Below are 12,689 nucleotides of genomic sequence, written 5' to 3' on the forward strand. Positions count from 1 at the left end.
GTGCCCTGGACCCTAGTCGCTGAGCGAGGTGTGGTTGGCTCCCTGCATTTCTCGGCCTGAGCTGGGAGGTCACTTTCCTCCTCTTCACAGAACCCCTGACCTCAGGAGGAGAGGCGCTAACAGCAAACTCTAAGGAAGGGTAGCAGGAAACAGAGAAAGCTGGCGGCCTCTGGAGCGCAGGGGTAACAGCTGACGGTGACCCCAAGCTTGCTGGCCCTTCCTCTAGACGTGGTTGGAGCAGTTAAGCCACTTCCGATTTCCATGAGCGATTTCATACACCACCGTGTGCCTGTCAACTTGCTGGAAGAAACAGTTACGAGCCTGTTGTTTTCACTCCTGAGTAATGTCACCCTCGGTCCCTGAACCACGGCACACTCCCCAGCCCCTCGGTGGTGTGTGAATAAGGGAAACAGGAGGCTGCCTGGTCTCCATTGCAGGGGAGGAGAACCTGGGGAGAGTCCTCGGGCAGTGACTGTGGAGTCGACTGGCTTTGAGACAGAGTTATAAGATGCTGACCAGGCAGGAAGGAGGGCGAAAGGCAGTCTGAAGAGGAGGAGAGGTGTCAGTCCTAAAGGACAAGTGCGGTTTGAAACGCAACCCGTCAGGTCTGTTGGAAGCCTTGTTCTTCCGGGAACTTGAGGCTCGGTCCAGACTCTTCAGTAAAGGCGGTGACAATGCTTTGACTCTCTGGGTGCCACATTCGGTTGGCAGTTGGGTGGTATTTGGCCAAAGTAAACATTGGTTTACTAATTGGTTTTCTCTCAAGATAATAAAAAGAGACATTTGTTAAAAAAAAAAAATTCTATCTGATTCAGTGTGTCCTACACAACTAAAGATAAGGCCTGACCATTGCCCTCTGCCTAGTACCAGTAGACCTGCAGATCCAGACCAGAAATCCAAACTAGCACAAAAAGTCACAGTTCTTGCTAATCAGCCAGTAGCGGTACCAAGTCGATGACGGTGACGAGAAGACTGCCCTCAAGGGGCTTGGAGGCCATTTGAGGGTAGACCCATGGATGTCACCATCAAAGTGACTTGAATATAATGAAAAAATAAATACAAACCAAGGCAGTAAATCCCTTGCTCATCAACATGGCCGGCAGATCAGGGCTTTTCCCTGAAATTTTTGATCTTCTTTCCCCCCACTTCGCTCACTGGTTACTTGGGTTTGACAGGATGAGAATTCGAAACGGCCAAGTGGTGAGCCTGAGCCCCGCAAAGGGAGGATTAGCTCAGGACGCGGCCTCTCCTGCCTCACAGCCTCCTCTTGTTTCCTCCTCCCCCTCCCCCAACCCTGCCCCTGTCCCGCCGGTTCCTCAGCCCCTCCACGTGGTCTGTCCTGAGCAGTACACCCAGCCGCCCCCAGCGCAGTCCCACCGGATGGACCTGATGATTGACTGCCAGCCACCCGCCATGTCCTATCGGCGCGCCGAGGTCCTCGCCCTGCCCTTCAAGCGTCAGTATGAGAAGATCGAAATCATGCCGGAGGTGAGCTGTGCTGCTTCCCAGGGTCATGCCCGGGTTTTCCACTTGAGTCTGCAGAAGACCGTCCCAGCAGTAGCTTTCTTTGGGGTTTGTATCACACGTGGATGAACCAAAGCACATCGACCCTTAAGCAAGTAACTGGGAAGAGAGGTGGGATTTTCAGAACCTCCGCATTTTTCCAGTAATGAAGTAACAGCTGTCAACATCCGGCCTGCTGGAGCACTGCTTATATTAAAGCTTAATGTGTGTGGGAGGCCAGGGCACAGGCCATAGCGTGGAGAACAGGTAAGCCAGTGTCAGCTCCGTCCCTAACCGCCTGAGGATGTGGGTTTTCTCCTCCCTCCTGGACCCCATTTATGAGTGAGGGCCAAGTTTCACCGAGTTCAGAGATAGATGGAGGAGATGAGAGTAACCAAAAAGTAAGGAATGTAAACTGATTACTATTTGCATGCATTTTAGTATAACTTAAAGATTTTATTCTACTGAAGTCTACATATTTTTTAGTTCTATGATATCTGAGCTTGTTTTAATAGGGAAAAAAGGTAAAAAGCATGTCGTGCATGTGGGACAGCTGCGGTGGGTTGCGCCTGAGTGACAGGTGTGGGGAGGGGCAGTGGGAAGCGTGTGGCCCAGCTGCCGCAGTGACGGTGTGCCGAGCTCTGAGGACACTGCTTCTGGCTTCCTGTTGCCTCCGGAGACGCTTGAACGTGTTTTTAGCAAACAGGAAAAGGAAGTAGGAAAACTTAAAAGCAGCGTCCCCTGATTCTCTCTGGAGCTCAGCAGAGTAGCCAGATCTTGGGCTTTGAAGGCTAAGCCCCTGAATGTTGCCCATTTCCACGACCCTAACAAAGGCTGGTGGTGGAACAAGGCCAGGTGCCATCAATGGGGACCCAGTGTCCAGTACATTCAGTCCTTTCCACAGTTAACCTGAGTTGTTCTTTTTTAAATTAAGAGCAATAGACAGGGGCTTCCCTGGTGGCACAGTGGTTTAGAATCCACCTGCCAATGCAGGGGACATGGGTTTGAGCCCTGGTCCAGGAAGATCCCACATGCCACGGAGCAGCTAAGCCCGTGCGCCACAACTACTGAGCCCACGTGCCACAACTACTGAAGCCCGCACGCCTAGAGCCCGTGCCCCACAACAAGAGAAGCCACCGCAATGAGAAGTCCGTGCACCGCAACAAAGAGTAGCCCCCACTCGCTGCAACTAGAGAAAGCCCGCGCACAGCAACAAAGACCCAGTGCAGCCAAAAATAAATAAATAAATGTATTTTTTTAAAAACTAGAGCCATAGACAAAGGAGATCCAAACAAATTTCCATAACTAATTTAGATATAATTGATTCAGCAAGATAAAACTAGCAAGACTTGTTTGCTAGATAAAACTAGCAAGTGGTCGTGTTTTTCACTAAGACACATAGAAGTAGATGATCGTTCACATTTCGCATCCATTTTCATTTCACTCTTGGTTCCTGGGGAGGGAGCCGTCACAGCACGTGTCCCCTCAGCAAACAGCATGTGGCCGGATCGAGGGGGCAGAAGAGCTGCCTGTGAGCCCAGGCTGGAGAGGTGAAGTGGGGAAAGTTATAAAGGTGATTTTTTTAAAGGGGCAGTTTATCGCTTATTGGTAAGCAATAAACTGGTGGAGAGGTATGTATAGTTCCTCAGGTGGACTGCTTTGAGCGTCATTGGGACGTTTGTGGTCTGCTAGTTCTTTAAAAGGAAAATAGCCATTTTTCGTTGGAGCTTGTGAGAGCAGCGGCTCACACCCTGGTATCTCGGCTCAGCAGCTGACTTGCATTTCTCTCTGATAACAGCTCCTTCACAAGAGAGGTGGCCAGGGCTACCTGTGTCAGGAGTTTCCTCACGACCTTAGTACACCTGACAGTGAGCACGGAGCTGGCCTCTCCTCTGCTCTTGCCTTTGAGGCCACGTCCTACCGAGACCCAAGAGAATGAAGAAAGTTCTTTCAGCTCTGAATTCCAGGTTGTCCTTTCTCCATATTTCATTGGCCCAGCCCTTTGGCTCCCCCATTTAATTGTACTGCAAACAGTTTGTTTATTGAGCTGTCACTATGGGCCAGGATCTGTACTCAGCACTTTCCAAGGACTGTCTCACCCATCTTATGAGATAGGTACACTTACTCAATTAGACCTGGTCTTTTCCATCTCTGAAGAAACCTAGGTGATCGCTAATATGTGCCCTTTGTGCCCCAAAGGTCATTCCTAACATATGTCACAGATTTTGTCCTTTAAGTGAGAGTAGAGCCCCCAGTTGATCTGTGCCGCTGCGGCGATGGGGCACCCAGCCCACGGCCTTCCTGTGGGGATCGCAGTGCGGGGCTCCGTGTAATCCGCCACCAGCCGCAGCAGCCCTGGGGACTCGTTAGAAGTGCACCTTCTAACCTGCTGAATCAACACTCCAGGGTGAGGCCCAGCAGTCTGGGTTTCAGCCAGCCCTCCACGTGAGCCAATGCTCGCTAAAATTTGAGGACTGCTGGTGTAAGAGACCTATTTCATATGTGCCAGTTTTCAATACAGAAGGCAAAAAGAAGGCAGAATGTTGAGTTTTTAAAGACAAAAACAAAATTACTAGCCATCTACAAAGAAACAGTCTTACTAATAAGCTTCTGGCATTTCCCATGCCCAAGTGTATCCTCACCGTTAAGCTTGTCTGTTCCCATTTTAAATTACCAAAATAAAAGATAAATCTACCTCTTTTATACCTTCCGACACTGAGCCAGAGAAGGAAGGGATTGGCTTTGGGGAGTGCCCAGCACGCCGTTCTGTCTTTCGTGAAGCTCCTCCCTCAAGTCCAGTGGGAGTAGACCAGCAGCCTTGACCCTGAGACCTGCCCCACGCCCACCTGTGTGTCACTGCCGGTCTCTGGGGGACCACCTCCATCTTCCTGCAGGTCGGCCAGGGCTCTTTTTGACCAGCTGTCCTCCTGAAGCCTCCTGCTAGAACGTTGAAATAATTGCTCTTTGCTTTAGACTTCCAGTTGCCTAACCCATGAGGTTAATATTGCCTGTGTTGGAATTTTTTGTTTCGTTTTAGTAGTTTGGCGTTGATGATGGATTTTTTTTTTTTTTTTTTGATTGGGAGGGAGAGATGAAAGCAAGTTCCCTTCCAAAAAGGGGCCAAGTTTTTGTTTTGTGGTTTGTAGCAAAGAAGTGGCACTAACCATCCCCACTTGTAGTTATTTGGGTTGTTTAATGTGTTTTTATGATTGTGCTTTTCATTTTCTCTGCATTTTACTCATCTCAAAGTGAAAGGCTCTGACCCAGTGTCTTTGCGTTGTTTTTGTCTGGTATTTACCTTCTGGCCAAGGTCTTACTTACAGTGGCTGGGCTTGAAGGCTTAGAGTTAGATTCCAGTACTCTCAGCCAGCAGTCCTCAAACTTTTTGGTCTCAAGACTTCTTAAAAATTAGAACCCCAGAGAGCTTTTGTGTATTTGGGTTGTATCTATTGATATTTGCTATAATAGAAGTTAAAACTAAGACATTTTAAAAATATTTAATTTTTAAATGAATAATTAATGAATTATTAAATAAAAAATAATGTAAACCCATTAGATGTTAACACAACTAAAAGATTTTTTTTAAATTTTCATTTATTTTTGGCTGCATTGGGTCTTTGTTGCTGCGCGCAGGCTTTCTCTATAGTGGCGGAGAGCGGGGGCTACTCTTCGTTGCGGTGCACAGGCTTCTCATTGCGGTGGCTTCTCTTTGTTGTGAAGCACGGGCTCTAGATGCGTGGGCTTCAGTAGTTGCAGCACGCAGGCTCAGTAGTTGTGGCTCGCAGGTTTAGTTGCTCCACAGCATGTGGGATCTTCCCAGATCAGGGACCAAACCCATGTCCCCTGCACTGGCAGGTGGATTCTTAACTACTGAGCCGCCAGGGAAGTCCCTAAAAGGTCTTTTTTGAAAAATGTTTCAAAAAAAAAAAAGAGAAGGGCACTGTTTTATGTTAGCAAATCTCTTTAACATCTGCCTGTGGAAGACGGCTGGATTCTCCTGTCCCCTTTTGCTTTCAGTCTGTTGTGATATACATGTCATGTAGCCTCTAGAAAATTCTAGTGAACCCTTGTGAGAGAATGAGAGTGAAAAGGCAAAACATCTTATTATTAATGACAATCATATTGACCTCGACGCTGCAAAAGAGCCTCAGGAGCCGCAGGGGCCTCTGCCGCCACACCTGAGAGCCAGCGCTCTGGATGGTCTTCTTTTGTTTTTAAGGCCCCTCAGGCTTCTCGAGCTTTTATGTTTATGACTCTGTCGTAAGATTCATTTTTCAATAAAAATAAGCCTGTTCATTCTAGAAAACTTGGAAAATAAGGGGGAAAAAAAGGACAAAGACAAAAAAAATCAGTCCTAATCCCAATACCAGACGTAATTACTGTCCAGTTTTTTTTGTATTTGCTTTGTGTGTTCACTCTGTGTGTGTGTTTGAATCATACCTCGTATAATATCTTTGTAAAGTAACAGTATATTGTCGTTAAAGATATTTCAAAAGCATCTTAGGTATATAATGGTCTATCATAAATGCATCGTAATTTAACTGTTCCTTTACTGGTGGACATTTATTATTTCTGCTTTTTCAAACTATAAATAATACTTTGAGAAACATTCTTTTACATAAATCTTTGTATGTGGAATGTAGATACAGAACTAAAAGTATCACTTGGTTTTGCCTGGGAAATGCATGTGGGAGATGAAGGGGTTAAAATCTGCTGCTGTTCTTTAGGTTTTGCTACTACTAATGGATGCTTGTTTCTCCCCCAAATGAAAGTGTGCCCTCTGCAGCTTCCTTGTAAATCCTCCCTCTTTGTCCCTGTAAGTGCAAACTGGGAGAGCTGACGTCAGTCCTCGTGGGCCTGCGCTAATAGAAACACTGTTTCTGGGGTGGCAGGTGGATGCACCCTCCTTCCCAGAGGTGTCTGGCTGAGTCGTCTCGTGGGCTCTAGGTAGACTTCCCTTGTGGCAGAGCTGCCACTTCAGAGAGTCTTCTTGGAGATAGGATTTATTCCTGGGGCTGCCCAGGGAGAGTCGCTCACCTGCTTGGTTCCCACAGTGCTATCTGCAAACCTCCCAAGCCAATTCTTTGGCTTTAAAGTTCTGCCAGACAGCTGACCTTTGATCCTTTGCTGGGAACAATACAGTGTAGGAAGGAAAAGAATATTTATGGATGGGCGCTGTCAGGAGCTCAGAGCACACACGCATCTCAGTGGGAACATTTCACACTGGTTTCATGTGTTTTCTCTTGTTTTCCCTTTTTTTTTTTTTTTTTTAAATTGAAGTATAATTGACCTACTGCTGTGTTAGTTCCTGGTGCACAACATAGTGATTTAATATTTCTGTACATTACAAAATGATCACCATACTAAGTCTAGTTACCAGCTGTTACCATATGAATTTATTACAATATTACTGACTATATTCCCTGTAATGTACATTTCATCCCTGTGAATCAATCTCTCTTATCTATTTCACTCATCCCCTCACCCCTTCCCCTCTGGCAACCACCTGTTTGTTCTCTATCTATGAGTGTATTTCTTTTTTTTTTTTTTAATGTTTGTTCATTTGTTTTTTAGATTCCACATATAAGTGAAATCATGGTATTTGTTATATTATTTCACTTAGCATAATACCCTCTAGGTCTATCCATGTTGTCACAAGTGGCAAGATTCCATTCTTTTTTTATGGCTAAGTAATATCCCACTGCATATACACACACACACACGTACATCTACACACCACATCTTCTTTATCCATTCATCTGTCAGTGGACACTTAGGTTGCTTCCATATCTTGGCTATTGTAAATAATGCTACAGTGAACATAGGGGTGCATATATCTTTTCAAATTAGTGTTTTGTTTTCTTTGGGTAAATACCCAGAAGTGGAATTGCTGGATAATATGGTAGTTCTATTTTTAATTTTTTGAGGAACCTCCACACTGTTTTCCATAGCAGCTACACTAATTTACAATCCCACCAATAGTGCACAAGTGTTCCCTTTTCTCTACATCCTCGCCAACACTTGTTATTTGTTGTCTTTTTGATAATAGCTATTCTGACAGGTATGAGGTGATACCTTATTATGGTTTCAATTTCCACTTGCCTGATGATTAGTGATGTTGAGCATCTTTTCATGTGTCTGTTGGCCATCTGTATGTCTTCTTTGGGAAAATGCCTATTCAGGTCTTCTGCCAATTTTTCAGTCAGGTTGTTTGGGGTTTTTTTATGTTGAGTTATATGAGTTCTTTGTATATTTTGGGTATTAACCCTTATCTGATATATTGTTTACAAATATCTTCTCCCATTCAGTAGGCAGCCTTTTTGTATTGATAGTATCCTTCACTGTGCAAAAGCTTTTTGTTTGATGTTGTTCCGTTTGTTTATTTTTGCTTTTGAATCCCTTGTCTGAGGAGACATCCAAAAAAAAAAAAAAATTGATAAAAGACCGCTGTCAAAGAGCATATTGCCTATGTTTTCTTCTAGGAGTTTTGTGGTTTAAGGTCTTAGATTTAAGTCTTTAATCTATTTTGAGTTTATTTTTTATATGGTATGAGACATGAGACTTTTGCATGTGGTTGTTCAGTTTTCCCAGTAACATTTATTGAAGAGGCTGTCTTTTCCCCATCGTATATTCTTGCCTCCTTTATCATAGATTTAATGACCATATAAGCATGTGTTTATTTCTGGGCTCTCTATTCTGTTCCATTAACCTATATGTCTGTTTTTGTGCCAATGCCATTTTGTTTTAATTACTATAGCTTTGTAGTATAGTTGAAACTCAGGGAGTGTGATACCTCAGGCTTCGTTCTTCTTTCTCAAGATTGTTTTGGCTATTTGGTGTTTTTTGTGTTTCCATATAATATTAGAATTATTTGTTCTAGTTCTGTAAAAAATGCTATTGGTATTTTTATAGAGTTTGCATTGAATCTGTAGATTGCCTTGGGAAGTATGGTTATTTTAACAGTATTCTTCCAATCCATGAGCACAGTATATCTTTCCATTTGTTTCTGTTGTCATCAATTTCTTTCATCAGTGTCTTAGAATTTTCCAAGTATAGGTCTTTTACCTCCTTGGTTAGATTTATTCCATGGTGTTTTATTCTTTTTGATGCAGCTGTAAATGGGATTGTTTTCCTAATTCCTCTTTCAGATAGTTTGTTGATAGTGTATGGAAATGCAGCAGATTTCTGTATATTGATTTTGTATCCTGCAACCTTACTGAATTCATTTATTAGTTCTAATAGTTTGGTTGTGTCTTTAAGATTTTCTATGTATAGTATCATGTCATCTGCCAACAGTGACAGTTTTACTTCTTCCTTTCCAATTTGGATTCCTTTTATTTCTTTTTCTTTCTGATTGCTGTGGCTAGGACTTCAGTACTATGTTGAATAGCAGTGTCGAGAGTGGGCATCCTTGTATTGTTCCTTATCCTAGAGGAAATGCTTTCAGCTTTTCACCATTGAGTATGATGTTAGCTGTGTGCTTGTCATATATGGCCTTTAGTATGTTCCCTCTATACCCACTTTCTTAATAGTTTTTATCATGATTTGATGTTGAATTTGGTCAAAAGCTTTTTCTGAGTCTATTAAGATGATCATGTGATTTTTATTCTTCTGCTTGTTAATGTGGTGTATCATGTTGACTGTTTCGTGAATATTGAACCATTCTTGCATCCCTGGGCTAAATCCCACTTGATCGTGGTATATGGTCCTTTTAATGTATTGTTGAATTTGGTTTGCTAATATTTTGTTGAGACTTTTTTCATCTATGTTCGTCAGTGATATTGGCCTGAGATTTTCTTTTTTGTGTGCTGTCTTTGTCTGGTTTGGGTATCAGGGTGATGCTGGTCTTGTAGAATGAGTTTGGAAGCATTCCTTCCTCTTCAGTTTTTTGGAATGGTTTGAGAAGAATAAGTGTTAACTCTGATTTAAATTTTTGGTAGAATTCACCAGCGAAGCCAGCTGGTTCTGGACTTTTGTTTGTTATTACTGATTCAGTTTCATTACTGGTAATCGGTCTGTTCATATTTTCTATTTCTTCTTGATTTAGTATTGGGAGATTGTACATTTCTAGCAATTTATCCATTTCTTATAGGTTTTCCATTTTATTGGCCTGTAATTGTTCATAGTAATCTCTTATGATCCTTTGTGTTTCTGTGGTGTCAGTTTTAACTTCCCCTCTTTCATTTCTGTTTTTATTTGTTTGGTCCCTCTCTCTTTTCTTGATGATTCTGACTAAAGGGATATCAATTTTGTTTTTCTTTTCAAAGAAGTAGCTCTTAGTTTCATTGCTTTAGAATTTCTTCTGCTAACTTTGGGTTTTGCTTTTTCTTTTTCTAGTTCCTGTAGGGATAAGATTAGCTTGTTTGAGACTTTTCTTGTTTCCTGAGGTAGGCTTGTTCACTGTAAGTTTCCCTCTTAGAACTGCCTTTGCTGCTTCCCATAGATTTTGAATTGTTGTGTTTACATTTTTATTTGTCTCCAGGTATTTTTTAAATTCTTCTTTGGTTTCTTCATTGACGCACTGGTTGTTGAGGAGCATATTGCTCAGCCTCCATGTGTTTTGTGTTTTTTGAAATTTTTTTCATGTAGTTGATTTCTAGTTTCATAGTGTGGTTGGAAAAGATGCTTGATATGATTTCTGTCTTCTTAAATCTACTGAGATTTGTTTAGTGGCCTAGCATGTGATCTATCATGGAGAATGTTCCATGTGCACTTGAAAAGAATGTATATTCTGCTGCTTTTGGCTGGAATGTTTTATATATATATATATATATATATATATATATATATATATATATATATATATATATATATATTATATATATGCCATTTGGTCTAATGTGTCATTTTAAGGCCAGTGTTTCCTTATTGATTTTATGTCTAGATGATCTATTCGATGATGTGAGTGGGGTGTTAAAAGTCTCTTAATATTATTGTATTGCTTTCAGTTTCTCCCTTTAAGTCCATTAATGTTTGCTTTATAGATCTTGGTGCTTCTGTGTTAGGTGCATATACATTTATGTTACATCTTCTTGCTGGATTGACCTGTTTATCATTATGTAATGCCCTTCTTTTATTACAGTCTTTGTTTTAAAGTCTATTTTGTCTGAGTATAGCTTTTCATTTCATAGAATATCTCTTTCCATCCCTTCACCTTCAGTCTGTGTCTGTCCTTATTTCTGAGATGAGTCTTGTAGGCCACATGTAGATGGGCCTTATTTTTTAATCCATTCAGTACTCTATGTCTTTTGAGTGGCAAATTCAGCCCATTTACATTTAAAATCATTATTTTATAGGTATGTACTTATTGCCATTTTCTTAATTATTTTCTGGTTGCTTTTGTAGTACTTTTGGAAAAGTTAGCTAATAGTCTTATGGGAGTTCCTTTGTATGTAACTAGTTGCTTTCCCTTGCTGCTTTTAAAATTCTTTACCTTCAATTTTTACCATTTCAATTACAGTATGTCTTGGTGTGGACCTCTTTGGGTTCATCTTATTTGGGACTCTCCTAGGCCTGCATGTGTTTCGTTTCCCAGGTTAGGGAAGTTTTCAGTTAGTTTCTCTTCAAACAGTTCTCTGCCCCTTTCTGTATTCTCCTTTTAAGTTCCCTATTATGTGAATGTTAGTGCACTTGATATTGTCCCAGAAGTCTCTTAAACGATTTTCTTTTTTCTTTTCTTTTTTCTGTTCAGCTTGGGTGATTTCTACTACTCTGTCTTCTAGTGCACTGATCTGTTCCTTTGTGTCAACTAATCTACTCTTGATTCCTTCCAGTGTAGTTTTTGTTTCAGTTACTGTGTTCTTTAGCTCTGGTTCTTCTTTATATTTTCTAACGCTTTATTAAAAATTTCTAACGTCTCACTGTGTTCGTCCATTCTTCTCCCAAATTCATTGAGCATCTTTATGATCATTACCTTGAACTTATCAGGTCAATTGCCTGTCTCCCCTTTGCTCAGTTCTTCTGGGGTTTTATCTTATTCCTTTTTTTGTAACATATTCCTCAGTCTCCTCATTTTGCCTAATTCTGTTTTTATTTCTGTGTGTTAGGTAGGTTACATTTCCCAATCTTGGAGAATTGGACTTTTGTAGGAGACATCCTATGGGGCCCAGCAGCACACACCCCTCTGGTCACCAGATATATGCTCTAGGGTCACCCCCTTTGAGGGCTGCATGGGCCCTTCCATTGTGGTAGAGCTGACTACCACAGGAACACTGGTAGGTGGGGCTGCCAGGTCACCTACCCAAGTGTGTGGGTCTTGACTCTACCGTGTCTCTGCCCCACTCCTTCTCATTGTGACTCCTTCTTCATATCTTTAGTTGTGGAAGATTATTTTCTGCTAGTCTTCTGATCATTCTCATCTATGGTTGCTATATCTACAGTTGTAGTTGTGGAGTGCCCATGGAGGAGGTGAGCTCAGGGTCTTCCTACTCTGCCATCTTGGCCACCCCCCGCCCCCGTTTTTTGGTTCATGAAATAGTCCTCACATCTGTTTGCCAGTCATTTCAAATATCCTCACCTGCTTCCTCTGCCCATTTGATACTGATCTTCATGTTTACATAAATGGCATCTTGCATATTTGTTTTTTTATAAAGGAGGCTTGGATAGGTTGAGGTCTGCATGCGTTTAAGAACAGTAGTCAACTAAACTCGAGTGTTAGGGCCTCTCATAAGATCACACGTCACTGCTGGTGGCTGGGTCAGGGGACTCTGAAGTTGCAGAGGAGAAGGTGTACACATCAGACTCTGGTGTTAGAGAAAGAGATGGCCCACAGGTTAAAGCTGTGTATTTTACCTTTGGGAGAAGTCAGATTCCCAGGAATTAGACAGCTCACTCAGTCCAAATGCTGCTGTCTCTTCCCTTCCTGCCTGTCACTAGTCCCCTGGAGAAGTGACAAGGATGAAGGCAGAGGCTGGCATGGAAAGTCGGCACTTGGTGTATATTTTGAGTAAGGAGGACGTGTGTGTGTGTGTGTGTGCACGTCTATACAAGAGTGTTAGGAGACCTGCAAGCTGGATAGAGGTTGTGCCAGGTCACACAGTGAGCTCTTGGCGGGGTGTTGGCATTTCATGGTGTGGCAGCTGACTAATGAAAGGGGCAGCAGAGGGGGCAGCACCCAGGTCCCAGCACGTGGTGGCACATGCCTGCGCTGGGTGACTCTGGAGTCTCAGGAGAAGCAGCGCAAAAGA

At 42.5% G+C, this 12,689-nt stretch overlaps 1 protein-coding gene across 3 annotated transcripts in view; it reads left to right on the plus strand.

Annotated features, from left to right (window-relative positions):
* INTS9 (integrator complex subunit 9) overlaps window positions 1-12,689 on the plus strand; it is a 108,907-nt gene that overhangs the window by 92,146 nt on the left and 4,072 nt on the right. For all 3 annotated transcript variants that reach the window (XM_082402778.1, XM_082402779.1, XM_082402777.1), the window contains one exon: window positions 1,321-1,488. In XM_082402778.1, coding sequence (XP_082258904.1) covers window positions 1,321-1,488 — 168 coding nt within the window. The remainder of the gene's footprint in view (window positions 1-1,320; window positions 1,489-12,689) is intronic.

Source organism: Balaenoptera borealis (genome assembly GCF_965194805.1).
Source record: "Balaenoptera borealis genome assembly, chromosome: 8".
Lineage (NCBI taxonomy): Eukaryota > Metazoa > Chordata > Mammalia > Artiodactyla > Balaenopteridae > Balaenoptera > Balaenoptera borealis.